The sequence below is a fragment of the Hyla sarda genome, chromosome 10 (assembly GCF_029499605.1).
Source record: "Hyla sarda isolate aHylSar1 chromosome 10, aHylSar1.hap1, whole genome shotgun sequence".
NCBI classification, from domain to species: Eukaryota; Metazoa; Chordata; class Amphibia; order Anura; family Hylidae; genus Hyla; species Hyla sarda.
In genome coordinates this window covers 127,707,205-127,727,219 of record NC_079198.1, presented here as the reverse complement: position 1 = coordinate 127,727,219, position 20,015 = coordinate 127,707,205, and the positions used below count along the sequence as shown (strand labels likewise).

The 20,015-nt window shown below is 38.1% G+C and overlaps 1 protein-coding gene across 1 annotated transcript; it reads left to right on the top strand.

Moving 5' to 3' along the window:
• Positions 1–884: 884 nt before the first annotated feature.
• C10H1orf127 (chromosome 10 C1orf127 homolog) lies at positions 885–19,765 on the top strand. Its single transcript, XM_056542703.1, has 10 exons — positions 885–1,106; positions 5,177–5,275; positions 6,263–6,387; positions 7,094–7,237; positions 9,736–9,774; positions 12,212–12,346; positions 13,557–13,641; positions 14,397–14,590; positions 14,795–14,918; positions 18,703–19,765. Exons 2-10 carry the CDS (start codon positions 5,203–5,205, stop codon positions 19,617–19,619), a joined length of 1,836 nt encoding a protein of 611 aa, XP_056398678.1. The 5' UTR covers positions 885–1,106; positions 5,177–5,202; the 3' UTR covers positions 19,620–19,765.
• Positions 19,766–20,015: the final 250 nt, after the last annotated feature.

Sequence of the window (20,015 nt, the reverse complement as noted above, 5' to 3'; positions counted from 1 at the left end):
CATATCTATCTATCTCATATCTATCTATCTATCTCATATCTATCTATCTATCTCATATCTATCCATCTCATACCTATCTATCTATCTCATATCTATCTATATATCTATATCATATCTTTCTATCTATCTCATATCTATCTATCTCATATCTATCTATCTCATATCTATCTATCTCATATCTATCTATCTCATATCTATCTATTTATCTATCTATCTCATATCTATCTAGCTCATATCTATCTATCTCATATCTATCTATCTATCTATCTATCTCATATCTATCTATCTCATATCTATCTCATATCTATCTATCTATCTCATATTTATCTATCTCATATATATCCATCTCATACCTATCTATCTATCTATCTATCTCATATCTATCTATATATCTATATCATATCTTTCTATCTATCTCATATCTATCTATCTATCTATCTATCTCATATCTATCTCATATCTATCTATCTCATATCTATCTATCTCATATCTATCTATCTATCTATCTATCTCATATCTATCTCATATCTATCTATCTCATATCTATCTATCTCATATCTATCTAATTATCTATCTATCTCATATCTATCTATCTGTCTCATATCTATCTATCTATCTCATATCTATCTATCTATATCATATCTATCTATCTATCTATCTCATATCTATCTATCTATCTCATATCTATCTATCTATCTCATATCTATCTATCTATCTCTATCTATCTATCTATCTATCTCATATTTATCTATCTCATATCTATCTATCTCATATCTATCTATTTATCTATCTATCTATCTCATATCTATCTCCCTTTCTCTCTCTATCAACTTGGTCTTCTGACGCCTTTTTACCTATTATTGACTATGAAGGGTACGCTCCCATGTAGTGTATACGCAGCGTATTTTGCTCTCTATCTGCTGCTGCATTTCTTTCCTACCCATTCAGATCAATTGGTTGCAAAATCAGCTGCAGAAAATACGCTGCGCGGGACTGTACCTAAAGGTTTTGCATTTCTTTCAGAGTTCTTCTGTGCTTCTTGTGCCCATCCTGTTCCTTTCCTTTTTGGAGGAGTAGACTGGACCCTATCCCAGAATCCTCTGCAGGTACACAGTATTATTATCATTACTATTAATATGTTGATTATAAATAAATGTTATTCTATGTATGATGAGAATTAGAGATGAGCGAACTTACAGTAAATTCGATTCGTCACGAACTTCTCGGCTCGGCAGTTGATGACTTTTCCTGCATAAATTAGTTCAGCTTTCCGATGCTCCGGTGGGCTGGAAAAGGTGGATACATTCCTAGGAGACTCTTTCCTAGGACTGTATCCACCTTTTCCAGCCCACGGGAGCACCTGAAAGCTGAACTAATTTATGCAGGAAAAGTCATCAACTGCCGAGCCGAGAAGTCCGTGACGAATCGAATTTACTGTAAGTTCGCTCATCTCTAATGAGAATGAGTTTTTCCTATATACACAACTCTCTGTATCAGTTCCTAGATGTTTTTTTTTTCCTTCATCCAGTGGAAACCTTAAGTTTTAGAAGCTTCAAATCTGTGCTGGTCATGTGCACTACCTTTGGGGTGGGGGTGTTCAGCACCCCGAGTGATGTCACGCCACACCCCTCCATTCATGTCTATGGGAGGGGGTGTGATGGCCGGCCCGTCACGCCCCCTCCCATAGACATGAATGGAGGGGGCGTGGTGTGAGATGTCACGTCCCTGTCTCGGAGGAGGCGCCTGACACAGAATGCCCGGGGCTGCACCGAGATCGTGGGGGTCCCCAGCAGCGGGACCCCATAGACCAGTGGTCCCCAAACTGTGGCCCTCCAGATGTGGCAAAACTACAATTCCCAGCATGCCTGGACAGCCGTTGGCTGTCCAGGCATGCTGGGAGTTGTAGTTTTGCAACATCTGGAGGGCCACAGTTTGGGGACCACTGCCATAGACCATACATCTTGTCCCTTATCCTTTGGATAGGGGATAAAACGTATAAAGCCGGAATACCCCTTTATAGTGGAGTCTAACGGCAATGTGAACCTAGCCTTACAATACATGTGTCCATAACACAACCAGAACAGATTCACATTCAACGGAAACAAACACTGAGGGTTCCTATTAAATGCCAACAGCAAAAGATTTTATACAGAAAGGATATTGGGAAATTGTATAACTTTTGATTAAACAAAGAGTAGGCCACAATACCAAATAGGTTTACGTTCTTTGGAGGGGAGTAATAAAACATTTTCATTATTTATTATAGTTTTTTAAACATTTTTTTAAATTCTTTTTTTTACACTTTTTAAGTCCCACAATGGACTTTTATAAGCAATCATTAGGTTGCTTTTACAGTTCATTGCCATACTACTGTATGGCAGTGAACTGTAAAATCGGCAATCTTCTAATACAGCCTGCCTGAGGCAGACTGTATAAGAAGATCTCCTTATAGGCCTCTGGCTGCCATACTAACTGTATCACGGCGTGTCGATCGAACAGTTACCATATGACATCATCTCTTTATGATTTATTAGCTATTTAAAGGGGTACTCCGGTGGAAAAAACTATTTTTTTTTTCTTTTTTAAATCAACTGGTGCCAGAAAGCTAAACATATTTGTAAATTACTTCTATTAAAAAATCTTAATTCTTCCTGTATTTATTAGCTGCTGAATACTACAGAGGAAATTCTTTTCTTTTTGGAATGCTCTCTGATGACATCACAAACACACTGCTCTCTGCTGATGTTATTGTAATAATATTAATAAGTCTTTATTTATTGTTGTCCTTAGAGGGATTTGAACCGGAGGCCCCAGCACTGCAAGGCAGCAGTGCTAACCACTAAGCCACCATGCTGCCCTTAGCATACATCTGCTATGCACGGTTGCTAAAATGGACAGAGATGTCAGCAGAGAGCTCTGTGGTCGTGATGTCATCAGTGTTCCAAAAAGAAAGGAATTTCCTCTGTAGCATTCAGCAGCTAATAAGTACTGGGAGGATTAAGATTTTTTAATAGAAGTAATTTACAAATATGTAAAAATAAATGGGGCTCAAGGGTCAAAGATATCTGGTTTAAAATAATTAGTATTTATTAATATAGAATGCAAAATAGACTAAATAGGGATGTACAGGGCCCTTGTGCTTCCCTAATTAATTAAATACACAATAAAATATAATATATGATGATCCCAATATAAAAAAACTAAAAATAATAACAACTATAAAATTAATATGCGATTTGAGCCTGTGATATCAATATGGCGATCTACTGATCCTGAGGAACAGCACAGTACAAATGTTCATTCAAATGTTCTTGTTCCCAGATATCTTCAATATAAAACAGATACAATGTAGCCGCTACAGATACCAGTTAGTCAATTGATGCGGTGGTATTGTATCTGTCCAAACATTGGCAACTAGATCCCACCGACACAGTGATACAATGTGGCACTTTGTGAACAGTGAACAGTCACTTGAAATCAATCTTTAAGCGTCTCTGCGTATACCATACATCAAAATAGCCAGTCTGCAATACATTCCATATAATGCTCACCACTCCGGGGTGTCACGGATCTCCCTTCAGTGTAGTCCTGGGGGCCGGCTGTATAGCGTATTTCACCCGGTGACTAGCCTCAGTCCAGGATCGTGCTGCTGGAGTCTCGGCCAACTCCTAAGAGCGCAGCACTCAGTGGTGGGCACCGTTTGGGGGGACTGCAGCGCTGTCAAGCGGAGTCCCTTGGTCGGACCAACTTGAAATGATGGTAGTCTGTAAACCTCAAGTCCTTATTGTAGATGGCCCGATTGGCTTCTCACTAGTAGTTGTTATAACGGCTGTATGCGGTAAGCAGAGTGAGTAACCCGGCGGCGTTCCTCGTGCACAGGTCGCGCGCTCAGGAGATGGCTCACTGTAATAAGATTTGTAAATTACTTCTATAAAAAAATCTTAATCCTTTCAGTACTTATGAGCTTCTGAAGTTAAGGTTGTTCTTTTCTGTCTAAGTGCTCTCTGATGACACGTGTCTCAGGAACTGCACAGAGTAGAAGAGGTTTGCTAAGGGGATTTGCTTCTAAACTGGGCGGTTCCCGAGACACGTGTCATCAGAGAGCACTTAAACAGAAAAGAACAACCTTAACTTCAGAAGCTCATAAGTACTGAAAGGATTAAGATTTTTTAATAGAAGTAATTTACAAATCAGTTTAACTTTCTGGAGCCAGTTGATATTTAAAAAAAAGTTTTTTCCTGGAATACCCCCTTAAGATTTTTTAATAGAAGTAATTTACAAGTCTGTTTAACTTTCTGGCACCAGCTGATTTTTAGTGTTGAGCGGCATAGGCCATATTCGAATTCGCGAATATTCGCGAATATATGGACGAATATTCGTCATATATTCGCGAATATTCGCATATTCGTTATATTCTCGTTTTATTTTCGCCTATGCGAAAATACGTGTTTACGAAAATTAACATTTGCGAAAATACGCATATACGAAAATTAGCATATGCTAATTTTCGCACATGCGAATTTTCGCACGCCAGTCTCACACAGTAGTATTAGAGCCTTCTTTACACCACACAAGCTGGAAGCAGAGAGGGATGATCACTGTGATGTGTACTGTGAAGAAGAAAAAAAAAAAAAAAAAAAAAAAAAAAAAACGAATATTCTTAATTACGAATATATAGCGCTATATTCGCGAAATTCGCAAATTCGCGAATATGCGATATTCGCGAATAATATTCGAATTGCGAATATTCGCGAGCAACACTACTGATTTTAAAAGAAAATGTTTAAGGGAGATGCTTTACTACAGATCCCTGGACATAGGCAACCAAAGACTGAAACTGCTGAAACTGTCCCATTGACATGAATGGGAAAGGCTTCTGGGCATTCTCTGGGACCTGTGCAAAGGTCATTCCACAGGGAGGGGGAGGCTGAACTGTGACCATCATCTATTGTTTCCTCTATTTACTGTAATTCTGTAGAGATCACTTTCCGGCAGCCTTCTCCTTATCATCGCAGTCAGAACAGGAAGTCTCAACTGAGTTTTAGCCCTAGTGGCCTGAATGGAAACTGCAAGGTTTTTAGAATTTTTTTGAAATACAGAAAGTAAATAGAAAATATTTTTTAAAAATCACCAAAAATTCAATGTCTCACCTCTTATTATTGATTTTGCTCTGCAGACAATGTGGAATGCTTTCTGGACTATATGGAGCTCTGGGTTCCCAGGAGACAGATGGACGGGCTGCTATTATGGTTATCACGAGTGATGAGATTCCCAGGTACTGGTTGCAAGGGGTTAGGGCAGTGTTTCCCTATCAGGGTGCCTCCAGCTGTTGCAAAACTACAACTCCCAGCATGCCCGGACAGCCAAAGGCTACTGTTTCCCAACCTGGGTGCCTCCAGCTGTTGCAAAACTACAACTCCAAGCATGCCCGGACAGCCTTTGGCTGTCCGGGCATGCTGGGAGTTGTAGTTTTGCAACAGCTGGAGGCACCCTGGTTGAGTAACACTTGAGTTAGGGGATATCTTCATATAGGACATAGATACACATTAAAGGGGTACTCCGGTGGAAAAAAAAAATTTTTCTTTCTTTTTTAAATAAACTGGTGACAGAAAGTTAAACAGATTTGTAAATTACTTCTATTAAAAAATCTTAATCCTTCCAGTACTTATTACCTGCTGAATACTACAGAGGAAATTCTTTTCTTTTTGGAACACAGAGCTCTCTGCTGACATCATGACCACAGTGCTCTCTGCTGACATCTCTGTCCATTTTAGGAACTGTCCAGAGCAGCGTATGTTTTCTATGGGGATTTTCTCCTACTCTGGACAGTTCTTAAAATGGACAGAGATGTCAGCAGAGACCACTGTGTTCATGATGTCAGCAGAGAGCTCTGTGTTCATGATGTCAGCAGAGAGCACTGTGCTCGTGATGTCAGCAGAGAGCTCTGTGGTCATGATGTCAGCAGAGAGCTCTGTGGTCATGATGTCAGCAGAGAGCACTGTGCTCGTGATGTCAGCAGAGAGCTCTGTGTACCAAAAAGAAAACCATTTCCTTTGTAGTATTCAGCAGATAATATGTACTGGAAGGATTAAGATTTTTAATAGAAGAAATTTACAAATCTGTTTAACTTTCTGGCACCAGTTGATTTAAAAAATAAAATTTTCCACCTTTAAAGGGTGAACAAAAAAAAAATCCTGGAATGCCCCTTTAACTTTTAAAGTAAAATTACAAATAAATGTCACACACGTGTCCTCTGTTGCAGTAAGTCTCAGCTCATTGGATCGATCGAATCACCTGATCTCTCGGTGTCGCTACGCCCTGGATATGGATTCCGATGGAAACTTTATCTTCAGGGTCCATTACTCGGCCTGCAATGTCCAGACACAGGTAGGTGAACAATTCTATTACACTGCTATTTGTTATACAGTATACAGCAGCTGATAAGTACTGGAAGGATTAAGATTTTTAAATAAAAGTCCTTTACACATCTGTTTAAACTTTCTGGCACCAGTTGATAAAAAAAAATTGTTTTCCACTGGAGTACCATTTAAAGAGGTACTCTGCTGCTCAGCGTTTGGAACAAACTGTTCCGAACGCTGGAGCTCGTGACATCATAGCCCTGCCCCCTCATGACATCACACCACGCCCCCTCAATGCAAGTCTATGGGAGGGGGCGTGACGTCCGTCACGCCCCCTCCCATAGACTTGCATTGAGGGGGCGGAGTGTGATGTCATGGGGGCGGGGCTATGATGTCACGAGCTCCCGGCGCTGGCTCCAGCGTTCGGAACAGTTTGTTCCAAACACTGAGCAGCGGAGTACCCCTTTAAGGCACTTACGGACTACATTGTGTGAGGATCACAGGGCAGTATTTGAGCGTACGCATTCAGTTAATGGAGAATAGCAAAAATTCACATTTATTATATCTATCTATATATATATAGCAGGGTCCAAATACCGACCTAACATACAGACCAAAGATGGCCCCCATAATGATGACTCCCCCAGGATGAAGCTTACTGAGTGGTCCGAGGTTCTGTGTGGACATATAAGAATCTGCCATCTGTCCCTGATCTATACTGTTTGTCTGTGCAGAACGGGTTCCATGTTCTAGAAATTCACATGGTTAAGAAAACGTCGCCGGGGAAGGGTCGGAGTGATCGCTACCACATGAGATGTCCCGCAATGACGGCAGCCATGGGCAGAGAGACTGTGCGGTGTGACCCCAACTATGTGCAGGTACCAAACCCATACGGGGTGCGGCATTATATCCAGCAGCTCACGCTATTTTATATCATATTTTATATCATATTTTATATGATATTTTGTATGATATTTTATATCCTATTTTTTATGCTATTTTATATATATATATATATATATATATATGCTATTTTTATTAATTTTTATATGCTATTTTTTATGATATTTTATATGCAATTTTTTATGATATTTTATGTATTTTTTATGCTATTTTTATGCTATTTTTAATGACTTTTTTATATGCTATTTTATATGATATTTTTTATATTTCATATGCTATTTTATATGATATTTTATATGCTATTTTGTATGATATTTTATATGCTAATTTATATGATATTTTATATGCTATTTTTAATTATATTTTATATGCAATTTTTTTACGATATTTTATATGCTATTTTTTTTACGATATTTTATATGCTAATTTATATGCCATTTTATATGCTATTTTATATGCTATTTTTTATATTTTATATGCTATTTATGCTATTTTTTTATGATATTTTATGATATTTTTTTATGATATTTTATATGCAATTTTTTATGATATTTTATATGATATTTTTTATGATATTTTATATGCTATTTTACATGAAATGTACGGTATATACTATTTTACATGATATTTTATATGCTATTTTTTATATTTTTTATTTCATATGCTATTTTTTTACGATATTTTATATGCTATTTTTGATGATATTTCATATGATATTTTTTTATATTTTATATGATATTTTTTATGATGTTTTATATACTGTTTTATTTGATTTTTTATATGCTAATTTATATATTTTATATGCTATTTTTTATGATATTTTTTATGATATTTTATATGCTATTTTTTTAATGATATTTTATATCCTATTTTTTATGCTATTTTATATATATATATATATATATATATATATATGCTATTTTTATTAATTTTTATATGCTATTTTTTATGATATTTTATATGCAATTTTTTATGATATTTTATGTATTTTTTATGCTATTTTTATGCTATTTTTAATGACTTTTTTATATGCTATTTTATATGATATTTTTTATATTTCATATGCTATTTTATATGATATTTTATATGCTATTTTGTATGATATTTTATATGCTAATTTATATGATATTTTATATGCTATTTTTAATTATATTTTATATGCTATTTTTTTACGATATTTTATATGCTATTTTTTTTACGATATTTTATATGCTAATTTATATGCCATTTTATATGCTATTTTATATGCTATTTTTTATATTTTATATGCTATTTATGCTATTTTTTTATGATATTTTATGATATTTTTTTATGATATTTTATATGCAATTTTTTATGATATTTTATATGATATTTTTTATGATATTTTATATGCTATTTTACATGAAATGTACGGTATATACTATTTTACATGATATTTTATATGCTATTTTTTATATTTTTTATTTCATATGCTATTTTTTTTTACGATATTTTATATGCTATTTTTGATGATATTTCATATGATATTTTTTTATATTTTATATGATATTTTTTATGATGTTTTATATACTGTTTTATTTGATTTTTTATATGCTAATTTATATATTTTATATGCTATTTTTGATGATATTTTTTATGATATTTTATATGCTATTTTTTTAATGATATTTTATATCCTATTTTTTATGCTATTTTATATATATATATATATATATATGCTATTTTTATTAATTTTTATATGCTATTTTTTATGATATTTTATATGCAATTTTTTATGATATTTTATGTATTTTTTATGCTATTTTTATGCTATTTTTAATGACTTTTTTATATGCTATTTTATATGATATTTTTTATATTTCATATGCTATTTTATATGATATTTTATATGCTATTTTGTATGATATTTTATATGCTAATTTATATGATATTTTATATGCTATTTTTAATTATATTTTATATGCAATTTTTTTACGATATTTTATATGCTATTTTTTTTACGATATTTTATATGCTAATTTATATGCCATTTTATATGCTATTTTATATGCTATTTTTTATATTTTATATGCTATTTATGCTATTTTTTTATGATATTTTATGATATTTTTTTATGATATTTTATATGCAATTTTTTATGATATTTTATATGATATTTTTTATGATATTTTATATGCTATTTTACATGAAATGTACGGTATATACTATTTTACATGATATTTTATATGCTATTTTTTATATTTTTTATTTCATATGCTATTTTTTTACGATATTTTATATGCTATTTTTGATGATATTTCATATGATATTTTTTTATATTTTATATGATATTTTTTATGATGTTTTATATACTGTTTTATTTGATTTTTTATATGCTAATTTATATATTTTATATGCTATTTTTGATGATATTTTTTATGATATTTTATATGCTATTTTTTTAATGATATTTTATATGCTATTTTTTACATAATTTATGTCTGTGTTGTAGGTGTCACGACCGATGCCCTTGGAAAATGCTGACAATCAGGTAAATAAGTCTTCTTATGTAAAGTTCTCCAAACTATGGCTTACCAGCTATTGCATTAAAAACAGCCAGCAGCTTCAGAGGCATGATGGGTGGTGTAGTTTTGCCACAGCTGGAGAGCCACAGAAAATGTATTAAAGCAGCGTTCTGATATATCTGGACACATAACCGTAATAGACTTCAGCTAAAATAACATAAAGCTTATTCAGCTGACCAACTGGGCACATATAAGAGATGAAGAAGAAGAATACAGTTCCAATAGTTCATAAAAGCTTTATACTTTATTGCAAATCCATCAAAAACATTGAGGTTGTTACGCCTAGCGCTCCGGGTCCCCGCTCCTCCCCGGAGCGCTCACGGCGTCTTTCTCCCTGCAGCTCCCCGGTCAGTCCCGCTGACCGGGAGCGCTGCACTGTCATGGCCGTCGGGGATGCGATTCGCACAGCGGGACGCGCCCGCTCGCGAATCGCATCCCAGGTCACTTACCCGTCCCGGTCCCCTGCTGTCATGTGCTGGCGCGCGCGGCTCCGCTCTCTAGGGCGCGCGCGCGCCAGCTCTCTGAGACTTAAAGGGCCAGTGCACTAATGATTGGTGCCTGGCCCAATTAGCTTAATTGGCTTCCTCCTGCTCCCTGGCTATATCTGATCTCCTCCCATGCACTCCCTTGCCGGATCTTGTTGCCATTGTGCCAGTGAAAGCGTTTCCTTGTGTGTTCCTAGCCTGTGTTCCAGACCTCCTGCCGTTGCCCCTGACTACGATCCTTGCTGCCTGCCCCGACCTTCTGCTACGTCCGACCTTGCTTCTGTCTACTCCCTTGTACCGCGCCTATCTTCAGCAGTCAGAGAGGTTGAGCCGTTGCTAGTGGATACGACCTGGTCACTACCGCCGCAGCAAGACCATCCCGCTTTGCGGCGGGCTCTGGTGAAAACCAGTAGTGACTTAGAACCGATCCACTAGCACGGTCCACGCCAATCCCTCTCTGGCACAGAGGATCCACCTCCTGCCAGCCGGCATCGTGACAGAGGTATACTCTGCTCTAACAAGACAGGCTTGACGTGTTTCAGACGGTTACCCCTTAATCACAGGCATATGCTTATGACGAAGGGGTAACCCCCGAAACGCGTCAAGCTCTCTTGTTTGAGAAGTGTACACTTCTGTGTTATGCTTCATCCCCTCAGGCCCTGTACTAGGTATAATACAGTTTTCCTAGAGTGTTCCCTTAAAGGGGTACTCCACACCTAGACATCTTGGATAGGGGATAAGATGTCTGATGGCGGGTGTCCTGCCACTAGGAACCCCTGCGATCTCTGCTGCGGCACCGCAGTCATCCGTGGCACGGAGTGAACTTCCCTCCGTGCCTGATGACAAGCTATGCAGAGCTGACATCACCGTCACCCCCCTGTAATGCAAGTCTTTGGGAGGGGGCGTGATGGCCGCCACGCCCCTCCCATAGATTTTCATTGTGGGGGCGTGGCCGTGACGTCACAAGCCTCTCGTGCAGCAGCCGGATGCTGCAGGGAGATTGCGGGGGGTCCGAGTTGCGGAACCCCTGCGATCAGACATCTTATCCCTTAGCCTTTGGATAGGGGATAAGATTTCTAGGGGCAGAGTATCCCTTTAAGGAGCCCATACAATTCTTCATAACCATTTAAAGATTCTACCATTGATACCTATTATGGCTGCGAGATAAGGACGAAGAATTCATTGAAAAACATAAAAATCAGGGGGGTATACAGTCTTTAAACAAGACAGGCCTGACGTGTTTTGGGGAAGGGTTACCTCTTAGTCATGAGAACATGCTTATGACTAAGGGGTAACTCCCCCAAAAATGTGTCAAACCTGTGTTGTCATGTTTGAGAAGTGCATACTTCCCTGTTTCTAATGGATTTGCAAGAAGATTTTACGGACTTTTGGAGAGCTGGATTATTTTTCTTCAGCTCACAAACGTAACAGGTATCAATATTTGTATATTTAAATGGTTAGGATTAATTGTATTGGCTTCTTATGGGAACACTCCAGACAAACTCATAAACTGTATTATACTTAGTGCAGGGGTCGGAGGAAATGGAGCATCACAGAGTGTTTTCCAACCAATGTGCCTCCAGCTATTGCAAAACGACAACTCTCAGCATGCCCGGACAGCCAAAGGCTGTCCGGGCATGCTGGGAGTTGTCGTTTTGCAACAGCTGGAGGCACATTGGTTGGGAGACACTGAAGTAGTGCCTAAATAATATACAAACCACCGCCACTATAAATACTATGGATGCAAAAGTAACTTTGTACAGCATGTGGAATGTGTTAAAACAAAGTTGCTGCTATACCACTTATGACCACTAGGCAGCGTTGCTGCAATACAATGTATATCATCAAAAAAATATAATGTAATTCTAATTAAAAAATAATAGTTTTTGTTTGTATTTTCGTATTTTTCCTACTTCAGAACTGGTTTTTACTATTTCGCGGTGACCTGGTGGTCTCTGTGGAGGATGCGAGTTTGATTGGTATGGAAGTAGAGATTAATAAATCCCATATAACAGTGAAAGGACTGCGAGACCACCTACTGAGCCCCAAAGAGGTGAGTTACTATTGGTAACGTTCTAGCAGAGTACCTGCACCAGCAGAATAGTGAGTACAGCTCTATAGTATAATACAGGATATAACTCAGGATCAGTACAGGGTGACCTCACCAGCAGAATAGTGAGTACAGCTCTGGAGTATAATACAGGATATAACTCAGGATCAGTACAGGATAAGTAATGTAATGTATGTACACAGTGACCTCACCAGCAGAATAGTGAGTACAGCTCTGGAGTATAATACAGGATATAACTCAGGATCAGTACAGGATAAGTAATGTAATGTATATACACAGTGACCCCACCAGCAGAATAGTGAGTACAGCTCTGCAGTATAATACAGGATATAACTCAGGATCAGTGCAGGATAAGTAATGTAATGTATGTACACAGTGACCTCACCAGCAGAATAGCGAGTACAGCTCTGGAGTATAACACAGGATATAACTCAGGATCAGTACAGGATAAGTAATGTATGTACACAGTGACCTCACCAGCAGAATAGTGAGTACAACTCTGGAGTATAATACAGGATATAACTCCGGATCAGTACAGGATAAATAATGTAATGTATGTACACAGTGACCTCACCAGCAGAATAGTGAGTACTCTGGAGTATAATACAGGATATAACTCAGGATCAATACAGGATAAGTAATGTAATGTATGTACACAGTGACCTCACCAGCAGAATAGTGAGTACAGCTCTGGTGTATAATACAGGATATAACTCAGGATCAGTACAGGATAAGTAATGTAATGTATGTACACAGTGACTCCACCAGCAGAATAGTGAGTACAGCTCTGGAGTATAATACAAGATATAACTCAGGATCAGTACAGGATAAGTAATGTAATGTATGTACACAGTGACCTCACCAGCAGAATAGTGAGTACAGCTCTGGAGTATAATACAGGATATAACTCCGGATCAGTACAGGATAAGTAATGTAATGTATGTACACAGTGACCTCACCAGCAGAATAGTGAGTACAGCTCTGGAGTATAATACAGGATATAACTCAGGATCAGTACAGGATAAGTAATGTAATGTATGTACACAGTGACCTCACCAGCAGAATAGTGAGTACAGCTCTGGAGTATAATACAGCATATAACTCAGGATCAGTACAGGATACATAATGTTTATACATAGTGACTCAACATTTAAGTATACATATTCAATATATAAAATATATATTATTCCAGTTCTTGGACAGAAAGACAGCCGTGCTTCCCCTATGGATCGGAGACGGGTTTTATGCTTATTCACTGGAAGCTTCCTGCCCATTGGGTGAGTGATACTAGGAGAGGCATCAAAAGTGATGTCATAAAAAGAGAAGGTGCCAGAAAGTTAAACAGATTTGTAAATTACTTCTATTAAAAAATCTTAATTCTTCCAGTACTTATTAGCTGCTGAATACTACAGAGGAAATTATTTTCTTTTTAGAACATAGAGCTCTCTGCTAACATCACGAGCACAGTGCTCTCTGCTGACATCTCTGTCCATTTTAGGAACTGTCCATAGTAGAAAAAAAATCCCCATAGCAAACATATGCTGCTCTGGACAGTTCCTAAAATGGACAGAGATGTCAGCAGAGAGCACTGTGGTCATGATGTCAGCAGAGAGCTCTGTGTTCCAAAAAGAAAAGAATTTCCTCTGTAGTATTCAGCAGCTAATAAGTACTGGAAGGATTAAGATTTTTTAATAGAAGTAATTTATCAATCTGTTTAATTTTCTGGCACCAGTTGATTAAAAAAAAAAAAAAAAAAAAAAAAAAGGTTTTCCACCAGAGCACCCTTTTAATGCAGTGGTCTCCAAACTGTGGCCATCCAGAAGTTGCAAAACTACAACTCCCAGCATGCCCGCACAGCCGTTGGCTGTGCGGGCATGCTGGGAGTTGTAGTTTTGCAACATCTGGAGGGCCACAGTTTGGAGACCACATGATCATTTTGGATCTGTAGAGCTGCAGGGGGGTCCTGAGGGGGGTGGGGGGTCCTGTATTATTAACAGAACGCCTATAACTGGATGTTATTTTGCTCCACCAGTGGCGCAGACCCCAGGAGAAGAGGTCATAGTTCACATCCCAAAGCAGCGTATGGGTCTGGTGAAGAGAGGGTCATATATGACGGAGACCTTGACCCTGAGAAACATTGTGGTCAGACGTCATATTGATGTCACCGTCACCGAGAACAAGCACTTTGTAATGGTGAACGTCAATCCTGGGGTCCTGCAAACACAGGTGAGCGGCCCTTACAATGAATTATCACTGTGGAATAATGGAGAATTTATAGGCTGATATCATTATTGAGATATAGTGACGGCCCGGAAACAATGATGTCTGAACTAACATCAGAGATAGAATAACTTCACGTGGAATTGTGGGACCCATGTTTATTATTTGTTTATTTATGAATTAATTAATTCTTTTAATGTACACGTAAAGGATTGCACTACACCCAATAACACGCGAGGAATACAGGTTTTCTACAGTATTGATCTTGTGCTGGAGTTCGCAGAAATTGCTTATCCGATGAACTGGACGCTGGAAAACTATTATGAGTGTGCGGGTAAGAAAAGCCTGGAAATCATGGGAACAATTCATCAATCTCATATGTATTTTTATTACTCATCATTGTGCACATCTATCTATCTATCTATCTATCTATCTCATATCTATCTATCTATCTCATATCTATCTATCTATCTCATATCTATCTATCTATCTCATATCTATCTATCTCATATCTATCTATCTCATATCTATCTATCTATCTCATATCTATCTCATATCTATCTATCTCATATCTTTCTATCTATCTCATATCTATCTATCTCATATCTATCTATCTCATATCTATCTATCGTATCTATCTATCTATCTATCTCATATCTATCTATCTCATATCTATCTCCTATCTATCTATCTATCTATCTTATATCTATCTATCTCATATCTATCTATCTCAAAACTATCGACCGTATCTATCTATCTATCTATCTATCTATCTATCTATCTCATATCTATCTATCTCATATCTATCTCCTATCTATCTATCTATCTCATATCTATCTCATATCTAGCTATCTATCTATCTATCTCATATCTATCTATCTCATATCTATCTATCTATCTATATCATATCTATCTATCTATCTATCTCATATCTATCTATCTATCTCATATCTATCTATCTCATATCTATCTATCTCATATCTATCTATCTCATATCTATCTATCTCATATCTATCTATCTCATATCTATCTATCTCATATCTATATATCTCACATCTATCTATCTATCTATCTACCGTATCTATCTATCTCATATCTATCTATCTCATATCTATCTATCTATCTCATATCTATCTATCTCATATCTATCTATCTATCTCATATCTATCTCATATCTATCTATCTCATATCTATCTATCTCATATCTATCTATCTCATATCTATCTATCTCATATCTATCTATCTCATATCTATATATCTCACATCTATCTATCTATCTACCGTATCTATCTATCTCATATCTATCTATCTCATATCTATCTATCTCATATCTATCTCATATCTATCTATCTATCTATCTATCTATCTATCTATCTATCTATCTATCTCATATCTATCTCATATCTATCTATCTATCTCATATCTGTCTCATATCTCATATCTATCTATCTATATCAAATCTATCTCATATCTATCTATCTCATATCTATCTATCTATCTCATATCTATCTATCTATCTATCTATCTATCTATCTATCTAGCAACAGGAGAATACAGCAGCACACTGCTAGCACAAAGATATAGATAAAACATGAGTATATAGATGAAACATGAGTATATAGATAAAACATGAATAGCTATACAGCTGTAGTGCAATAAATGAAATTATGAGATACTTAGCTTGCAAATTTGGCGGCCAAATAGCGTGGACCGTCCCACCACGGTAAGGTGATCTCATTGGGACGGACCCTACACTATGAATATGCCTCTGTGTGATCAGCTCAGCAGGCATTGCAAGATCTGGAACATCCAAGGCACCTTATATACACCTGATAGAGGTGGGTGGGGTACAAGAACCAACATGGAGGTAGTCACTCCCCCATATGTGTAATACAGACAAAGAATAAGTCAGCCAGCACTATTGATTCCAAACTATTGTAAAGACCTGGCCTACAGGTGCAGGCTGCTGGGCTAAATATACAGCAACAGGAGAATACAGCAGCACACTGCTAGCACAAAGATATAGATAAAATATGAGTATATAGATAAAGCATGAATATATAGATGAAACATGAAAAGCTATACAGCTGTAGTGCAATAAATGAAAATATGAAATTATGAAACAGTGAGGCACCTAGCTTGCAAATTTTATTTATCTATCTATCTATCTCATATCTATCTATCTCATATCTATCTATCTCATATCTATCTATCTCATATCTAGAAGAACAGATTTGCTGCAGCACACAGAGTAGTGTCAAGTGGTTTATTTCATTCCAATTGCTACGTTTCAACCGCACATGCGGCCTTTTTCAAGGCCGCATGTGCGGTTGAAACGTAGCAATTGCAATGAAATAAACCACTTGACACTACTCTGTGTGCTGCAGCAAATCTGTTCTTCTAGCGATACGGACCCGGGACCTGGGACCAGCCGCTGCGTGCACCTATCTTCACACTCCCTTGAGGTGCAGCCCACCCTGCTTTATCTCATATCTATCTATTTATCTATCTCATATCTATCTATCTATCTCATATCTATCTATCTCATATCTATCTCATATCTATCTCATATCTATCTATCTATCTATCTATCTCATATCTATCTATCTCTATCTATCTATCTCATATCTATCTCATATCAATCAATCTCATATTTATCATCTATCTATCTATCTATCTATCTAATATCAATCTATCTCATATCTATCTATCTATCTATCTCATATCTATCTCATATCTATCTATCTATCTCATATCTATCATCTATCTATCTATCTATCTCATATCAATCTATCTCATATCAATCTATCTCATATCTATCATCTATCTATCTATCATCTATCTATCTATCTATCTATCTATCTACAGCAAACAAAGATGTCCAGCGGCACACCAGGATTGAAGTTCAATAATGCTCTTTATTTAGCCCATGTGCATGGTGGATGCAACGTTTCGACGGCCTCTCGCCATCTTTCTCAAGCATGCAAGCGGTGTGCCGCTGGATATCTTTGTTTGCTGTATCCACTTCTGGTCTGCGACTTTGACCGGTCTCTGGTCTGCGTGCACCCGTCTATTGGAATACTGTTGCTTGGTTGTGCGGCCTTGAAAGTTTGTTTTGCTATCTATCTATCTATCTGATATCTATTATCCATCCATCTATCAGTGACAGTAGGTGCAGCAAGAGGCCTGAGGCTGACTGGCAGCACTGCAGGTGGCAGCAGAGCTATTACATGCACCTCCTGGGCAGGATCAGGCTGCAGGGCAGGGGCGGGGTGTTCAGTCCTCCCTCCTCTACTTCCACATATGGCAGCGCCCCCAACACCAACCTGGTTGGCGGTGGCAGTGCAGGGCGCTCTCCTCTGACCTCCTCCTGACTGTCTCCCTTGCTCCTGATGAAGCTTCTCCTCCAAGTTGGGAGGGAGAACCGTGAATGATGTCAGGACTCACCCTCCTCAAAGGCTGGGTTCACATATGTCCGGCGTGCACCGGAGGGAAACTGTTGCTAGAACTGATCCCATTCATATGAATGGAACAGTTTGCAATCATCCAGCATCTCAATTTTGACGCCGGATGGTTGGTCACGCCAGACGGCACCGGACAGCTTGCTGTGTTCCACCATTCTGCATCCAGAAACAGTGGATGCCGGATGACATACAACTGATGACAACTGATGCACGTTGTCAGTAGTTATGGCATCAGTTCCATCAAGATCTAGCCCGGATGGCGGACATATGTGAACCCAGCCTAACACGCCTGTCCGGCCAGGCTACAGACTCGTGCATTTAAAACAGAGCAGCATGGAAGACTCTACTTATACAGGCTGCTGTATATTCAGAGTGCCGATAGGACGGTGCAGAGGCAGATAGGAACCCTCTGTCTGGTGATCAGGTGGTGGCGTGAAGGTGTCGATCAGCTTCCCATAAGTTCCAGCACATGAATTTTACCTCTTTGTTGGGTTAATGCCGGACATCAGTCTGATCGGTGATGTTGGGTATTAGCCGTGGGTGCGAGCTTCATACAGCGGGTTTGGGTGCAGGACATAAATGGGGTTAATACACAAGATCCAGCGGAGTGTTCAGACCCTCTAATAAAAGAACTCATGAATTGTATTGTTGCAGTTTTGACTCAAGATACGGCTCAGCAAGAAATCCTTTTTAACAACAATGAAGAACTGGAATCATCTGTGAATAAGACAGTGGAAGAAGATGGCGTTCCATCGCATAGATCACATCACATGACCAGAGCTGCGTTACCAGCCAACGATTCTGTGAAAACTACAGGAGCATTTATTGAGGGATCTGGGGAACACTTGGACATTGACATAAGTGGATCTGGAGACCACCAAGCTGTGACTTCTGATCAGATCATTGCAGCTACAAATATACTCAACCTACTGAGCTCTGCTCCATCACGTCTCCAAGACAGCAAGACCTTAGATGATCATCTGTCTAACTCAACTACGATTGATGAGGCAAAGAATATGAGGGTGTCATCCAAGGTGTCTTCTACGCTGACAACTACAACATTATTCAATGTAACTGGGGCGAAAAATAAGCAAAATAACAAGAAAACTTCCAAAAACGAGCAACTGAAATGGACAACGCGCCAAGTCATAGAGCATGGAGGATCTGTGGTAAAGCAGGAAGACTTCACCAAACCAAAGAAGTCTCAGATAATTCCCTCCTCTGAACTTATTCCAAATAGAGATACAGACCTGTGGGAAGTTCTTATTGATGACAACATTCTTGAACGTTTAGGTGAGACAGCGAGGGACGGGTGGATCTCACGGAAATATAGACATCATCCACCAAGAAGTGAGACAGGATCTAAGGTGCGAGAGAAGACAATGGATGAAACATCTGTCCCACCAGAAAGACGTCAGAAGAGACCAACCAGAGATCTACAGCACATGGAGGAGGACTACACGCTCCCCAGCCGACACGTAGACTGGACGAAGGTTCATGAGGACATGTTGTATGATACAAGTGACATAGAGACCATTGGATCTGCAGAGCAGCTGATAGTGGAGAAGTGAACGAAGAAGAACATTTACTTGGACTCATTATTAGGGATGTTCCCATCCCATTTTATAAGACCGTACAAGTGCTCACTAACACCAATTACCGATACTTTTATGTCATGTGACAGCAGAGAAAGCTCTAGAACAGGCATAGGCAACCTTTGGCACTGCAGATGTTTTGGACTTCTTCTCCCATGAAGCTTTTGCAGCATTTTAGGCTCCAAGAGCATCATGGGAGATGTAGTCCAAAACATCTGCAGTGCTGAAGGTTGCCTATGCCTGCTCTAGACTTTGGGAAGCCTTAGGCAAAAGTCAAACATGAGCCCCTCTTTGACACTCACAATAAAGAGATGCCCCCAGGAGGTAGGTAGCTAGGGAATTCCCCCTATTAGGAAGAAGCCCCCAATGGTT